Raw genomic sequence first — 18,175 nt, 5'->3', positions numbered from 1 at the left:
GTAAATAAAATAGTTTTATTTACAGGATATTTAGCAATTGTAATACGATGTTTTGTTTTAAAAACTCAATATGCAATATATTTTTTTTCAGTTAATCAGCTCTATTTCAAATAAACAGACAAATAGTACTGAGAGTTTTTCACTTCGTCTGTCATAAAGTAGAATACTTCGCGCACATGTACTTTACGTGAGACTGACACTAAAAGCATTCAAATAAAATTGTTGTCCATCAAAACCGCCCGCCGCCACTCCTAACACATAATATGTACAGAAAGGCAAGTAAGCGCCTACTGTTTTAGTTGCAGATGTAGAATGCCGTTAAAAACACGAATTTGCTCTACGTTTCCTCATTCTATTAGTTCACAAGATTTGGTTTACTTAGTTTAGCTTCAACAGTTATACATAAACCCACATTTAACTAAGTATTATTAAACGTTCAATTACACAAATTCTGCGTAAAAGTGAATAATGCCAATTTGGCGCATATAAATAAATAAACGCATATGGAAATAGTAATACTTATAATGTGCTTCATGATTTCGATATCATTCAGTCAGTCTCATCTAGAAAAGCATATCTTAGCTGATCTTGGTCATGCTGACTTATTCAACGTCCCCTGCAAAGGCTTCGCAGTTTATGGTTAGGAGAAACTTAACGAACCCTCTTTGAATCTTTAATATAGTTTCATTTAATACGAGCTAGTTGCCGGTATGCTGTTTGTTTTGAAACACTCAGTTTTCGCGCAATGAAAATTAGGGCAAACAGGGTCGCTGTTTGAACTACCGCCACAAGTTCACGAGCCATTCTGGAAGAGCTGGTGCGCTGTGTGCATATTAGATTACATTGAAATTTGCTTCGCTACGATGTTAACTAATAATGTTCTACCAGTTCTAATAGCAGTTGAAAATATAATACATATTTTGAAAACAAGCAAACAGTTAAATATAGTAATATACAGAGCCTTCAAAAGTAGCTGTAACTGAAATATTTAAATTCTTAGTAGCTCTTCTTAATATACAATGATTTTATACACTGCAAGATCTTCAAATAATATTCGTACCGTAAACGTATTTCAAACAAAAGTAGATTTAATTCTATTGCCAATAGAAACATCTACCTGTTCAGCACTCCTCAAACGAATCCCTCGGTTCTGTCCTTCGCAAATTAAATTTCGCATAAAGCCTATTTTAATTTGCGCCGTCGCTAAACATTGTGAGCTCTTTAATGTTTAAGCGGGCGCACAAACTCTTGCTATTGACTCTGCGAGGGCGGTAGTGGCCGGTTGACATTCGCGAACAAAGCAAATATGTTCTTGGTGGCACAGAAACCCGGGCGCGATAATAAGCTTACCGGCTGAGGGCGGACTCCCGCAACCCGCTGCGCTGCTGGCGGCCACCGCCCGCCTCGCCCTGATCTCGCGGTGTTATTAAATTCTTTTGTTAGTCCGCGCACAGGAATGCTCGAATATTTACGTGCAGTCCGACTACGGGATCAACGTAATATCTTCAGCGTGTACTGTCTTTTGAACCCACCTCAACACTCAAATAAAACGGATTTTTTGCATTATTGTTGTTGTCCTTTCCAAGCTATGGTTTTTCATAGGGCTATATACACTTGCAAAATTACTTTGTCTAAAATTCATAAGAAGAGTCGTAATGTAAGCAGCAGGTGTTCTAAATCTCATCTACATGCTAAATGGTGGGTGTGTAGAGAGGCAATCATAAAATAAGCTGCATAAATTAAAACGACAAAATCTGCACACTCCCTCTGAATTCAGACATTCTACGCTTAGGGTGCGCTTCATTTCAAGACCATTACTCTCTGTTCAACAATAAAACTCATTAATTCGACGGTGCGGTCGCGTTTTGTAAATGTTTCACGTATTAATAAAATTTACAGAGCGAGGTACGGCAGAGGGCTATTTTCCGACAAAGCGTCGGAGTGCAGTACAATGGAATCTAAAATAAATACGAGGACTTTAGCAAACAGGAGCGCACAAAGCGTCCACCTAACAGCTCGGGAGGCACTGAGCTGTTCAAAATGAAGTGGCTGCGACGGACTTCGAATTAATGTTCGCGAAGGCCACATCAATCGCCGCCGCCTGTTATATTGCCATTACTGTTTAAGAGAGCAATTACCATGACATCAGTATTGTAATAGCATGTATTCGTAAAGTTCATATTACAATTTACCTACGATGTTAGCCAATGAAGGCGGTCCAGATTTGTTGTAATGTTTAACCTCATTACATATTTGCCTGGAAACACTCCATCTATTGACTTAGTCATTCAGTTACCATTCCAATGTAGCTAGCGATAAAAAGGGCAGTTTTTTGGGATTTTCCTCTAATCGGTAGATGTGTATCTGTGGGAGTGACCGCACAAACCGCATCTTATCTAGCAAATTACACCGCTTAGCTGTGGGATTCTCAAAAACTGCGGAAGGCAGGTCTTTTTGCACGGCTTAACACTACCCCCTACTAAGCAATTTATATCTACGAATTCATTCGGACAAATCTTCTGTCGGCATTTACTTGGTGTTATTATGATAAGCGTCCAAATTCTAATGCGACAAAAATGTTGGTAAATAAACCAATCAAGTCAAATAATACGAATTTAACTAAAAAAAACCAAATGTGTCATAGTTAACATAGGTGATCTCTACTTATTCTTGGCCAAATATAATATATTCGTTTTCGAGTAATTTTCAGGCTAACTTTCTCTACTTAATTTCTGTGGCAATTTTTATTATTTCAGTATACGAGTTAAATATCGTGAAATATGAAATATTGTTTCAGGATACTATGTACACTCGAATATTAAGTAACATTTCATGGTAATATTGTAGAACATTAATAAAATATAATAATAAAAATTGCCAACCAAATTAGGTAAAGAAAACTAATCGGAAAATTACTGTTTACTAATTCTTGCAATGTGCGATTTTTCTAAAATTTACAACAGACTAATCTCATAGTAGGGGGTGAAAGCCCAATCGCCAGTTGAACCCTCTCAGGATTTTATTGCCATTCGTATTGTCAGCAGAGATTTACTTTGACAAGTCGGAAATTCGTTTGTTGACTCTTCGCTATTTTGAGGGTTTTTCGCTGCAATTCGAGTGTTCCTCTTCATGATCATAGGATTAAGTGGTTGGATATATGATTGGACGACGTAGTTAGTAAAGACACATTAATGGCGAATCTGAATTATATTTACTAAGCAACAATATTTAAATTCTTCTGAATAATACAACCGCGCGGCCGCTACGTAGACCAAGTTCAAACCAGCTTGCCCATAAAAGCTAAATAAATAGATCGTATTTTGACATGACAGTTAGACGCAAGCGGTCACTGCGCGGCGGCAACGCGGTCTCCGCTCGGGGTGAGCGTGATAAAATTCGTGTCGAATAAATGTACCCTTCAAGTTTGAAATGTAATGAACGAAGGACAATAGTAAAAAACTGTATTAATTTGCAAGTAGTTACAGCTTAATTGCTATACCCGTGGAAATAGTGTAGGACATATACCCGCGCACGGTCTATGAGACCGAAAGTTCGAGGGGCATTTTAGTATGTTGTTTATTAAAATATCATCTTAAAATTAAGTTCAATATTAAAAGGAAATGTGTAAAATTATATCAAGCAAAGTTTTATACAACATATTTTTTTTATATTTTTTAAGTATTTTTTTGTTTATATCTTGTTTTATAAAAATGTTTTTTTCAAAAATTTTTGTATATATCTTGCACAAAAATACTTTTTACTGTCATCGATAGAGCATTTTTAGTCCACTTAATTTGACTATCTTTGCCTAGGTAATAGAATAGAAACTTCTCCTCACTTTCAGAACTACCTCCAGCTCCATGTCATTTCTTACTTGTTCCACTTCTATATGAACCTCAAAGTCACTATTATTTTCGCCCTCATAGTTGGAATCAGAGTCATCCTCTTACAAAAACTTTCTCATACGTTTCTCATACATATTGAGGTCATAAAATATAACCTAAAATAATTTACAAATATAATACATAATGTGAACTTAATGACAATTAAAAATAGTACATGACTATTGGAATTACTAAAAATATTAATTGCCTAAAACTGTGATACCTATACCCGCGTCGGTGTATGGGACCGATCGGTGTCGTGTACGGGTATATTGGTTACGCTAAAATGACGTTAGCCACGAATCATGCAGCTAGCAGTGAGCACAAAGCTCTAACGTTTACCGTTTAACAAAAAAACACGATAATCGATAGTCGTCGGTCTGAGAGACCAACGCACGAGTATACGAAGGTTAATTGTTAACTAGTCGTAATAGACCTACCTACCTAATTTAGTTTCTCTAGTAATAACTCTAAGAATCTTATACGAGGTTTGTAAAAATATGGTAATGTAAAGCAACGTAGTTGAGTTGAGATTTTGTTTTTGCTTATACTGCCAAAACACTTATTGTTTTAATAAGTAATCATTTTGTAGAACAATCGCAGTAAATGGAGCTGTAAAATGATCTAATGGGGAGCAACATCTTATACTAAAAAGCACACATGTCCATACACAATGCTTTGCTGGTTCCTACATTTATGTTTGGTAGTGGGTATGGCAGAAGAAGCATGTACTTGTACTGTGTTTAGGATTAATGCAGTGGAGATGAGATCGTGGAGGAAAATTTGTGGAATAAAGTTAAGTGACAGAGTGAAGAATACAGTAATACGTGAAAGATGTAGCTTTAAAGAGGATATGGTGACTAGAATAGGGAAAAAATGTTGAAGTGGTTTGGGCACATATGGATGTAAGAAGAATTACCAAACAGAAATGTGATGCAAATGTAGATGGAACGGTTCTTAAAAGACATCCCAGAAAGACTTACATTGATTAGATCAGTGACATCCTCAAAAAGGCTGGGACCCGAAGCGACAAGAATAAAAGAAGTTGTATGAAAGGCAAGAAAAGTTGATATATATGAGGCTACAAAGTTGAGTCAGGATAGAGTGAGGTGATGTTCCTTGGTTCTGCCTACCCCTCTTGAGAGATAAGAGTGTGGGCTTTATGTTAAGTGTTTTAAACAAGCGCTTCACAATTTTGTTTCTATAAAATACTTTTTGCTTAAAGATTGTATCTTTCGTTTAATGGCAACTGGATTATGTTTTTTATATCGTAACGAGCTGAGATGAACTGCCACTGCATAATACAACATAAGTTGACAAGTCCCTGTGCCTGTATATTCACCAGCACTCTTACCCTTCAACACCGGAACGCAGTAATGTTCACATTAGTACTTGGCCGCAGAAATAGATAAGGTGCTACCACCTTTATTATTTATTTTATTACTTCACTGGACGAACCTGGTACTTCTTTCTCAAGGAGCTCTATAAAAACACGGGAACTTTGTGTTCATGAAAAACATCGGCGATTGGTTTATCGGTTTCATTCAGTTATTACTTGTTAACGTGTAAGCAACTTAAAGATTCATGAGAAGCAACAAGAACTTTAAGTACGTACCCTGTTTTCGTATATGACTGCGCATCAAATACTCCAGTGAAATAGCCTGTCTTCACCGTACGAGCGTGAGTGAACGATAAATTAATTTCATGGTTATTATTCATCGGCTTGCTGCAAAACACTGAAACACTGCGCCGCATACAGGTGTGTCAGAGAAAATTCATCGACCAACATCAAGTTTCCCAAACTGTGATCAAATTGTTTGTATTATTTTGATATACTGGAATTTGGAATGTTATGAGGTAAAGATGAAGGAATGTTGGATTTTAGGAGAAATATGCAAAAGTAACTTATGATATTTTTCAAAGACACAGGTTAATCATGGACAAAATCAGGTAGTAACAAAATAACCAAAAAAAATACGTAAATAATGATATATAGTACATAAACAAATTACACTTAAATATCCCAACCATTTATAGACGTAACTATGCTGTGTGACGTCATATTCGGAGACTAAATGGGACATTACGGTTCTTGTTGAGTCTTCAGTTAGGACAATATCTTTATAATTGATTCGTGATTAGGATTTGCCTTGATTGTTGTCGCCCTGGTGTGACACAGACGCAGTTTCAAGTCCTGTCAGAGCAAAGGAATTTTTATTTGTGTTCGATCATTGCATCAATAATTACAACAGACTTGTGGAGTAATTCCACAAAAAATTAAATGAACATCATAATTGTAAAACATTCGTTATTCATTACAATGCACACATACGCACACACAATTGTGTAAAACGTTTTTCTGAAGTGGTCAGCGACTAAAAGATACAATGAGAGAAATTGCTAATTTTTAAGATTTTCCCTCTAGAGGTACGTTAATGAATGACTTTGAGAGCCGTCGAGGAAACACATTAACAACGTTTCCTCCAGCCTTTGTCTGCACTCGAATTACGGGGAAGGCGAAATTTAAATACCCGCCGGTACTGTTTTACATGTGAGAGATGCACTTTGCATGCGATGCTGGTAATGTGGCGATTAAATAAGGCGACACTGTGTTCCTGAGTGAGTCCTACTGGCTCTACGGTTTTAAAAATACTTATTTTTAACATGAGTTTTATAGAAGCGAAGTTAAAATTATTCTGTCATGAAAACAAACAATTTCTTAGACTTGTGGGGATGTCCAATGTTATTTCTTCGCCATTTAATTGACGGCTTAAGAATATAAAGTTCATATGTGTAGCATAAATATGATATGGTAGCACGTCCTTCAGTAAGGTTAAAAAGCAAGAGAAAGAAGATAAATAACGAGGAAAGTGCGAGCAGAACTCGCACACTAATGTTTCCGCGAATAAAAATATGACGTTAAAAGGTATTAATCAAAAGTACATTCAGCTTGACACTTTGAATTGGGAACTGTTCTTATCACAAGTGTATAAAGTTCAATTTACATCTTAAGTGTAAAGTTTGACGTTATTTAAAAAAAAATATGTGTAAAATGTATCTGAAATTTTACACGTTTTTTTCTGTAAAATGTTCCATATTAATCAGTCTTATTGATATAAACTTTTGGCTTAATCAATTAGTACAACTTTATCAAATTTCTTTAGCAATAGTAACTTTTGAGAAAAACAGCCGTAACTTAGAGACTGGCTGAAGTTTTACCACAAGGGTTCCTTTTGTACTGTACAGGTTATGAACCCTCAAAATTTTTTAGTAAACAAAGACTTTCAATCGATTTTTAAAAAGCACAAAACCTCCCCGTCTGTTTGAATCTTCCAGTTGATCTCACCACATTTTCCCTCATCGTACAAAGGTGCAAAGAGCTCTCAATTAAAACGACAGAATGACACTCGACACCGGCTGCATTACCAGACGATTAAGCTCGCTATAGCTTACATTAGAGCTTTAAAGCTTTGTCGTCATTTGTGAAGAGAACTATGTGGAATTAATGTACAGAATTATTGTATATTTTTATCTATTCTATAATAGATAATACCTATACATAACTTATACTTTAAATGCTACTAAAACATAGTACGTACTACAGATGTGCGCTACATCGCCACACTACGGAAATTAATAATTTTCTAGATCTTTTTGGCCCTCTGTGAAAACTGAGTGAGCCCACATTAAGTTATTTATATTTTGTTTTATCTTTTGAAAAGATTGATTTCTACATTTGTTTTAGAACTTCTACTAAATGACTACTAATATTTTATAAACTTTCTTTTGAGGGTGCTCATTCATGCACACACACGTGAAAAGTATGATGAGTTACAGATTAAAAATCTATATACTTTTTTATTTTTCAAGACAAACACTTAATTTTTTTGTACATATTAGTAACTATCCACAGCTGACATTTTTTTCTTCTTAATATTTTTTGTCATAAATCTTACGCAATATTTAAAAAATATATAAATAATGTATTTACTATAATTCTATATTCACAAAATAAACGAAATTCTGTTCTAAATTTTACCTGAAATTATGTAATTATAATTATTAAAAAAAAAGAGATACGAAAAAATATAATGAAATCATATCATTTTCAGAACCAGTGGCGAGTTGGTTCACTTTCATTAGACATATCATCTCATCGTCAAGCGTATATAAATAGTTACATTTATCATTGATGAATGCGAACTCTTATATAAATATTAAAATTTTTCATTTTTCTCGTTTCATTCTACTTTCATTCGCTTATTTTCATCACTTGTCACTGACCATTGCTGGAATGAAAGGTTGCAAATATGCAAAATCGACTCCATAGAGCAACTCCAAGCGTGCAGTATGAATAATCCATACCTAATTACAAATTTTCCATTTCGAGTTTGGCAGTTACATCTTGTATATTATTCATTGAACATAGAATAGCAATATAAACAATGCAGTATGTGAAATACCTCCACTAGTTTTGTTATGATTATTAATATAAAAATGGAACACATTGAAAAATTTCTTCGAGCCGATGAGACTAGAATCCATGATCACGCTATACCTAACGATGTCTATATAAACTGTTATACAGGGCAAATTACACACATATGTATATATCTACTTATAGTGCGTATAATATTCTCCGTTAGCGTTAATGCACTTTTTCATACGAATGAACCAATTTTGAAAACATTTATGTCACTCCTCCGTGACAATCTCTGAAACATATTTTGCTAACTCTTCGACAGCCTCTTTAGGTGATGAAAATCGTTGACCGCGTAACTGGTTCTTAATTTTTGGAAACAAATAAAAGTCACAAGGTGCCAGGTCGGGACTGTACGCGGGATGGCTCATAAGGTCAACGTTGTTCACTTTAAAAATTCATTTGTTTGCCTGGCTGTATGAGAACTGGCATTATCGTGGTGCAAGATGATACGGGGTTTACGGTTATTTTTACGGAGTTTGTCAATAACTTCCGGCAAATAAATGGTCGCGTACCAATCACCATTCACGGTACAACGATTCTCCAAAGCAACAGTAGCCACGTGTCCAGTTTTATTAAAAAAAGAAGCAATCATTCGCTTAGAGGCACACTGCACACGCGCCACTTTGGTTGGTTTCGGTTCATCTCGAAAGACCCATACGCTCGATTGCTGCTTTGTTTTGGGATCGTAACTATAAGTCCATGTTTCGTCACCTATTACTATGTCCCACACCAAATTTGACGCCCCTTCGTTGAATCTGGTAACGCGATCCGTTTTTTTAGCCTCAGTCAAATTGTGTGGGATCCACCGAGAGCATAGCTTTTTCACCCCTAAATGTTTGTGTAGTATTGATTGTATTTGACTCATGCCTATGCCTAAAGATGCTCGAACCTGTTTTGATCATACGGCGCACAGCATCGATGTTTTTGTTGCTCACAGTAGTGGACGTGCGACCATCACGAAATTCGTCACTGAGATTCACACGACCGCGTGCGAATTCTGCAAACCAGCTATAAATAATCGTCTTGCATGGTGCTTCATCGCCAAAAGCAGTTTGAAGCCGAGCGAAGCTCCGCTGAGCTGTTAAATTACACTTAAAAGTCGTAGAAAAGCAGACTACGAAAAATTTTTACGAGTTAAATCCATGGTGATGTAGATAACCAATTTCTAAAATGATGCCGCAATGTAAAAACAAGAGACAATCAGATGAAACAAACTGTATTCTACAGCCAAAGAGTTCCATTTTGAAATGTTGTAATTACTTTTTAAATATTGTTTATGTAAGTGGTCAGTTCCGGTAACTTATAGTGCGCCCTATGTATAGCTCATATAGCTGGTGAATGTGGATCATAGTATATTTACGCTATACATATACTAATTTAAAGTATAGTGTGTAAATTGAGTGTGTATGTTTCGTGTCATATGGCAATTTTCCTTTCTTGTAATTACTTTTTAAATATTGTTTATGTAAGTGGCCAGTTCCGGAAAGTTATAGTGCGCCCTATGTATATGTATATATATATAGTTGGTAATTATTATTACAATTTTTGTAAGCACAATTGCAAAAAAATATCGCTAAGAGAATCGTTGAATCACACAAGTGCTAGTATTGATGAAAGATTCCGTATATAAAAACAGTTCGAAACAATTAGTTTTATACAGTAAATGGGGATATGGTTGCCCATCTGGCTAAAGTGAACATAAATAAACACTTCCACCAAACGTTTGTAGCAGTAGTGCTCTTTGTGAAAGAGTTCGTCCAAAAAATACCGTACCTATTTCTGGTGCCAAGCAGTAATGTGAGCATTAGATACTGCGTCCCGGTTTTGAAGGGCAAGGTTGCTGGTGACATTGCAAGCACTCGAGACTTGTAAACTTGTCTCAGGGTTACAGGATCAGTGGCAGTGTCCCAGTGTGTTTTTTTAACACCAAAATATATAACCTGCCGATTTTACGCCGATCACGCCAGTTGAAAGACCATCAAACGCTGCCGCAGATGATTTTATGAGCGAGGTAAATCTCTGGTACAAACACGCCTAAAATATTTCAAAAAAAACTTACTGCTCCAACTATTCCACTTTATCACAAGTCAATGTTACAAGAAACTGAGATTGCTCTGAGTTTTCCTTGAGGGGCGTAAATGGGCGAGATTCGCTGACCAATGGCCGTGGAGCCGGAGGGTTGAACTCTCCGATGAAACTGATAACTGACAATCTTACCCATTCCTTCACGCTTAAAACAGGAGAATAAAAACTAATTGTTACTTGAAATCAGTGGATGCTTATCTCTACACAAACGAATAGTCTTTAATATCTAAAAGGCGTTGAAAAATTGTTCTTACACAGAAAATTAGATTTTTCCCGGCACCTTTATCTGGATAGCCGAAGCAACCTCAACGAAGTAGTAAAACGCGATTCCAATTTTGTTAAATGAACACCAAAACAGTAAAATTTTACGTTTAGAAGTCTTAACTAAAGAACGAGTTACGTAGGAACACCTCAGTCCCAGGGTAATTCATTTTCGAGTTGGCTCATTAATTAATTGAGCGTCTACCACGATGGGCCGCGTGCTTTTTACGACTACTATAAACTCTTCTCGCATAAAAGTACCTAATTTTACAAGAGCTCTGAAATCTCATCCTTTTGGTTTCCCTTCATTCAATAAATGGACTTCAAAACAGAAATATCAGAGCTCCTTTTAATATTGCTGATGCTACTAGCATTGCGGTGGCGTCTTTGTTTAACAGTTTAATGCAGTTAATGTATCGGACAAAGTAATTACGTAATCTACATAGAATTAATAGGTAATAATTTCACAATTTGAACCGTGAATAAGAATGCAGAAGAGAAAGGATTAAAAGCGTCAAAATTATATATACTCTGCGTCGTTCTTATAAAAAGTAAGTATTTTAATCAGTACCTATATCCATAACATTTTTTCTAAAGTAATTTGGTTATTTGAAGTCGTGTACTTCCAGCTAGGGGCTTTAAAATTTTCTTTTAACAACTGATAGCGCACAATTTACTTTTGAACATACTTTGTTTTACACAAACAAAATGTTAGTAGCAGTAGAGATACGTGTGAAAGAGTTTGGCCAGGGAAGTACTGCCACCTTACCTATTTGGTACGAGCAGTGTTATGAGCATTATGGTCTTCCGGTTTTGAAGGGTAAGGGTGCTGGTGAAATTGCAGGCACATGGGACTTGTCAACTTATGTCACAGAGTAAAGGGCGCAGTGGCGGTGCTCCTCAGATCTTTGCGATTTAAGGCTCTGAGTGGCATTGCAACTGTTATGAACAGGCGGATTTTTTCCCACCAAACCCACGACTTGATCGTTGCATCTCTTGGTATCAGTAAAATAAATATGGAGGGCATTAATAACTTAATAATAATAACTTATAAATTAAACGGTAGACGACGACTAGTTCCTAATCACGTTTCAGTATAATGTGACTCCTTTAGACAATTAAACAGCGCGTAGTCAAATTTATTTTACGCTCAAGACTCCCTTCCAAGAAGCTTTCCGACGACAGCAAAATCAGTTTTACGATGTTTGTGTATTGACAATTAGTCATTATATTGGAGACTTACGCAAAAAGCGAAAGTACACAATATTGAGGCATTATGATAATTTTTGAATTTTGAAATTGAATTTACAAAATGTTCTCTATTTAACTGTACTGACAGATAATAATAGTACTTTATGTATTAAGGGCGGTAAATAAGGAATTACGAAGATTCTATTAGAAGCCCGAATTCCAAGACAGGACTTTCGGAGTCGAGGTCCGTAATTCCCGTATCCCATAAGTGAGACAAAATGTTTTTCATCACATTTGCGAGGAAATAGTATGATTGCATGCAGGCTTACTTGACTGTAATGCCCCAAATAAAACCCTCGGTACCTACCTCTATCTTTTCATTACAGCCATAGCAAGCTAGTCTGCATGCACTCATACTATTTATGTGCAAGTGTGACGAAAAGAATTTTTATTTATTTTATAAATTCTCAATATGCAATAAAAATTATTACGGCTGTATATTTAACTTTGTGGAACATCGAAAATTATTGAAAATGGAACATACTTATACATATGTATGTATACTATATACCCACTACGCGCTCTTTTCCGTTCTTCTCCGTGCCGCATCCCTCAAGACTTTTAATAGCAGTCTCGGAATGCGCGCGGAATGCAAATCTCAAACCGCCCGCCGGATCTGTATAACGCTTTAGGAATATTACTCACACTTTTCGATTTTAAGCTAAGGAAATAAGGTCCAAGTTAAAGTTTCAAATTATATGTCACCATTTACGCCGGTACAGCGGTGTTCCCTCACGATTTTATAACTTTCCTGAAGTTTACCAACGAATTGTACCATTTGTGCCACGTTTCACAAATAATTCGTCTTTTGCTGTGTCGTGGGTTTCGTGGGCTCACGTAAAATCTTCAATTACACGATGTGTGAATTTTCAAGTGATAAAATCTTATAAATAAGGACATTTTACGTCAGGTTCACAGAAGAAACTGCAATTTTTTTATTTATATGTGACTAAAATAAAATTAATTTCATTTAAGTACATTTTATTGCCAACATTAATTATTGTCTGAACAGACTATTTGCTACAAATGTAGTAACGATGTATCTACATTGATATAATTACTAATTTCATTATATGGTACATTAAGTGCTGTCTATAAAAATATGAAATTTCCATCACAAATAACTATAAATTCAAAGTACAATTTCCTAAAAATATCACATATGTATTGTTAAGTACCCATGTCACATTTGTTTATCTTAAAACTCTTAAGTATTTTTTTAAATCATTAATAATTGTGTGATGCGTACAAACAAAAATCACATAATAGAATTAATAAATAGAAAATATCTAATAGTGTTTTTATTTACGTACCTACACCTATACTTTGGTGTTATTAAAATTGCAAGAAAATCACTTTAAAGACAGAAAAGATCCTAATCAAAGGATAAAATTATTTTCTTAGTAGAATATAAAAACAGGTACTTTTTAGTTTTAGTTCTACTAAGAAAATAATTTTATCATCTCCACACATTTCTTAACTAGTACCTAATACTTATAAAGAAATTGTAGCCATTTTAAAACTCGGCTCAAAATAAATAAATATTGTAACTTTTACAACTTCAGTATGCGCCTTTAATGTTATCGGTATAAATTAATTTTTATTTATTTCCATTTAATACAATTTTTGATACCACCGTTCAGACCTACTTCCGAATCTTGAAAAATGAAGACCACACGAAATGAGTTTTGTAAATCCTTCGCGCAAATAATTATTGTCAAAACAACCAGGATAAGATGTAAATCAATCACTAAGGTACAAGAAATTGCAAAAAAAAAAACAATTCTTTGTAAAAATAAGGGCCCTAAAATGATAATCAGTTGAGGTAGGGCTTTCAGTCTCGCTGCATTTCCGCGTCCCGGGAAAAAAACATCGACACTCACATCGAGGTACATTCTCGAAATTTACGGACTTTGGAGACTGTTTCAAAAACAGGTTTTCACACTTTTAGCAAAACATTATGCTGTAATGAAGTTCCTTATTAACTCTAATTATAAATTGAAAAATTTATAGTGGTATTCGATTTTATAGTGGGTATGTAAGAAACAATGGAGGTTATTGAGTGAACCTCATTTTGTTACTACCGTTCTTCAATCTTCACAGATTATACTGAGCTCCAATCTACACCTTGTCTTTGTAACCAGAATTAAAAACGACTGTTGATTTATTAGATTTTTAACATTGACTTACAAATAAATGGACGACGGGTCTAATACAAAAACCACGAAAAAAATGTCCCAAGTCAACCTATTCGAAATTTAAATTGTTATGTCATCGCAGTATCTCACTGTCCGTAGAACAAATGAAGACTAAAGCGGAGTGTCGCGCTCTGTATACGATTTTAGCGCCTTACAAGTGCGGACACTTTTTAGCGCGGACCCGACGTCCATATAATTGTAAGTCAATGATTTTTAAGGTTGCCTTCAAATTAGACACTTGTAGAAGCGCTGCAGTGGCGCCACTACTAATTTTCATACAATATTTAGAAGCGCAGTTGCAGCGCCACTGTCGTGACACGCGCGCGTCATTTTTGCATTCACAGTAAGTGAAATAAAAATTACAGATGCGCAGCTGCCGTGCTACAATTGCGCCACTGCAGCGCTTCTACAATCGTCTAATTTATAGGCGCCCTTATACTTTTTAATTAAGGGTCTCTTAATGTCAAAAGCCTCGATATTCTCGAGGCAGTAAACCTCATTCTCAAGTCAAATATTCCTGAAATAAAAGCTTTTCTTAGAGGACACTTTGCGTGTGATCATCAAATGTAAAACACTAAAAATGAGGCACCAAATTACTGTATATTAGTTATCGTAAACTTTGAATAAATAATGTATTTCATTTTCAATATCATTGACTTAAAAAATAATACTAGATGCAAAGCTAAGACAAAAGTATTGGTCCCTGTTGTAAATTTTGTTATGCATATTGTTGCATGCAATTTAAACAATTTAAAACATTTTAGCGCACATTTTACAACTCTTATTTATGTAGTCATACATTGTAAATTTAGCCAACAATAGAAGAGTAACGATTTTATAAATAACTCATTGTACTGAAGCTTAACATTATTGAACACCACCTAAAAGGAATGACTCCAAAATTATAGAATAATAATTATAAAACAGCAATTTATAAAATAATATTTAATACATTTTTCGATCCGTAAAAAGTTCGTGACGTACTAGAAGATTACTTTACAAAAAATAAATCTAAGATTTTTGTGGAACTTCGCCATTAATTTCGATCTGAAACAATAAAACCAAGAATGAGTTAGTTACACAAACGAAGTTCTTCGCCTATTCCAAGAAATTTCTTGGTAATTCGCTTATTGGGGTTTATATTGAGTAATTTTATGTAACAAGAAACAAATAACTTTATTGAAACTTTTAACATACCTCTGTATTATTCACCTTTCCTTCTGGTTTGGTTTCTATTAATGGGGTGGAAGCAACCTGGCCGCTTCTTAGCAGGTCTTTGGCGGCAATTTGCCGTCGAGTCTCGCCTCCTTTGTCGTGATACTCCTGTGGCAGGCACCTCCAAATCAGAGGTGTGAACAGCTCGAGGTCAGTCCTCAATGAAGCCTTCTTGTCAAATAACCAGCCAACAATTGCACCGACAGTAATAGTCGCTAATAAGCCGAGAGGCGCAATCCAATGGTACGATATGCGGAAAAGGGGAAAAACTGTTTCTGGATCCTGCAAAATCGCATTGCGTAATATAATAAAAATTGTGTCACTTGTAAGGTATCGTTTTTGATAATCGTATTTCGAAGGAGATTAACATTTTTCACTAGTGATAGTTGGTACCTTCCTATTCATGTATACTCAAACAATAATGATAGTTCAAAATTACTTACGACATTCATTTTAAGTAGTTTGAAAGTGAGATTATGAGGACAAGTCGCGCTGAAGTTCAGTGGAGGGACCCTGAGTCCTTCAGCAGCCGCGGCCTGCGTGCCCAAGGATATAGTTCCGGCGACGAGAGCTCCTGCGAACGCTCCTGAAATAGCGCCCTTGGGGCCCACCCACCAGCATACCATGCCCAAGGTAAAAATACCGCAAGATGTACTGGCAGCGATTGCTGATAGTGCCGTTGCTACGCCTACGAAAAGAGAGAATTATTAGATTTAACAGTCAAAACAAAAAGAAAAACAATCCCCTTTCGATTGATGTATATATAAAGCAGTATTTTACAATTAATATATGGTCACACTTGTAGGTAAAACTTATCTAAGATTGTTTTTTTAGCATTACATTATGTACGAGTACGTGAGGATATCGTTACATATTGGCTTTACGAACCAATGTCAATAATCATACCTTGAGTAGTTCATCAAATTAAGTTTCTTATAGTATTTTCTGTATATATCATACATAAAAATCATCTCACACGTAGATATACTACTATCTAGTGCATCGTTAAAACGGATCCCACACGCCGCCGCGCGGTTTCATGTTGTATGCATACGAACATTGCACCACATACGGGTACTTCACTGCTGCCTGTGAGCGGCGCAGGGAATTCAAATTAAAGAAACTATATATTTACACAATACAGGAGAATATATTATATACGCAGTATATTTTTCTATACAAAAAATAAACAATTTTTTCCTCTGAAATCATCGATTTTTTCAAGAAATTACGTAAGCGTAAAAGATGCTTGTAACGTCATTATTTATCATGCATTGTAAAAAAAATCAGCTGGATATTCCACAATCAGGTAGTTTGTGGTGGGACTGTAGTTCCGTCTGCCACCATTTTCGAACAGCGCGGCTGCGCATTGTATAGCAACCCTAAGTGCTGAGCGTGTGGAAGCCCATGAAGACAATTAAGCGGAGTATTTTCGATATGTCGTGATCGACTAGTCGCGAATGTATAATGGTCGTATGTGGATGATCTGTATTTGTATAGTAATGACGTTATTTTGCTAGTATTTGAGACAAATGAAATAAAACATCAATACACAGTAAGTACTCCTTTATACAAATAATTTTCTTCAAATAAACCGAACATTTTTATTCAAGATGAAAAATCATCGCAAGTGAAGAAACTCATCGCAAATATTGCTTACCAAGAACACCGCCAAGTTTCTCAATTACTATAAGCATAACGACAGAAACAACAGCCAACACAGCACTGATAAGCCTGGCAATAATGCCCTCGACCAATGGCTTCAATTGTAATCGCAGCCATCCACGCATTATGTCCTCAACACCAACTAACGCACATGCGTTCAGAACCGCTGACAGGGAACTGTAGGGTAAAAGTTTTATTTATATTTCACTTATTTATGGACAATATAATAATATGCAAAAATGTTCACCTAGCAATGAGCGGCTAACGTTCGAAAAAAAGCAAATACTCAAACGTTGTAGAAAGCCAGAAAACATACCTCAAACCTGCACCAAACACGCCAGCAAGAAATACACCACTCAATCCCGGTAAATGCTGAACTTTGGACACATATGTGACAAAGGCCGGAAGTAGCCTGTCATCCACAATTGGAACACCGTGTGGGTCACAGCCCCCTAGTGTCCACGCTGCCCACGCTGTCAGTCCGCACCACACGCAGAGACATATGGCAATTATTGCCCCAAAACAAAATATGGCTAAAGCCCTGAAAAGCAGAGCAATTATTAAGAACTTTTTTCATGATAATGAAATAACGGGACGAACAAATCGTGCACCTGGTGGTAAGCGAGACGCCTGTTTATAACAGTTGCAATGCAACTCAGAGCATCGTATCTTAAAGAACTTAGGGGAACTGCTACTACCCCCGTCACCTCGAGACATAAGTTGATAAATGTCATATGTCTGTAATTTCACCTGCCCACGTCAATGTGCCCACATTACTGCTTGGCGGCGGAAATAGGTACGGTGAACTCTGTCCAATAAACTTATACACAGACACACACAGATGAACACATTCATTTTACAAGAACCAAATCAAATAATACATCAATCTTAAAATAATACACTTAGTAACTTCTCTTTTCAATTTAAGTGTATATTGTTTTAGACGTCTATTTCTTTAAGAAGGTAGGTAGTATTTAGATACGGGAGATAGGAATTTTGTGAAAAAAGTAAAATTGGGCAAGTTAAAAAAAATATGTAATCATTCATGACTCCTTGATTTAAATTCTTAAATACATTGACAGTTTTATAGGCCGATCACCTGTTAGACGTACTTTAATCGAAATAATACTTAC

General features: G+C 35.8%; 1 protein-coding gene across 5 annotated transcripts in view; it reads right to left on the bottom strand.

Annotated features, from left to right (window-relative positions):
* Nucleotides 1–14,315: 14,315 nt before the first annotated feature.
* LOC113232810 (sodium-coupled monocarboxylate transporter 2-like) overlaps nt 14,316–18,175 on the bottom strand; it is a 49,567-nt gene continuing 45,707 nt past the window's right edge. For 4 of the 5 annotated variants that reach the window (XM_026467630.1, XM_026467647.1, XM_026467657.1 and 1 more), the window contains 5 exons: nt 17,359–17,583; nt 17,038–17,219; nt 15,821–16,065; nt 15,360–15,659; nt 14,577–15,209 (listed from right to left, as the gene is read on the bottom strand). In XM_026467630.1, coding sequence (XP_026323415.1) covers nt 15,174–15,209; nt 15,360–15,659; nt 15,821–16,065; nt 17,038–17,219; nt 17,359–17,583 — 988 coding nt within the window. In that variant the 3' untranslated portion in view covers nt 14,577–15,173. Of the gene's footprint in view, nt 14,351–14,576; nt 15,210–15,359; nt 15,660–15,820; nt 16,066–17,037; nt 17,220–17,358; nt 17,584–18,175 lie in introns of those variants that run through there. The other variant, XM_026467640.1, reaches the window with a different exon arrangement.

This window comes from Hyposmocoma kahamanoa, unplaced genomic scaffold, assembly GCF_003589595.1.
Source record: "Hyposmocoma kahamanoa isolate Upper Pololo Valley unplaced genomic scaffold, ASM358959v1 102, whole genome shotgun sequence".
In the NCBI taxonomy this organism is placed as follows: domain Eukaryota; kingdom Metazoa; phylum Arthropoda; class Insecta; order Lepidoptera; family Cosmopterigidae; genus Hyposmocoma; species Hyposmocoma kahamanoa.
Note: the sequence above shows the minus strand (reverse complement) of the source record. Positions and strands in the feature narration are given on the sequence as shown.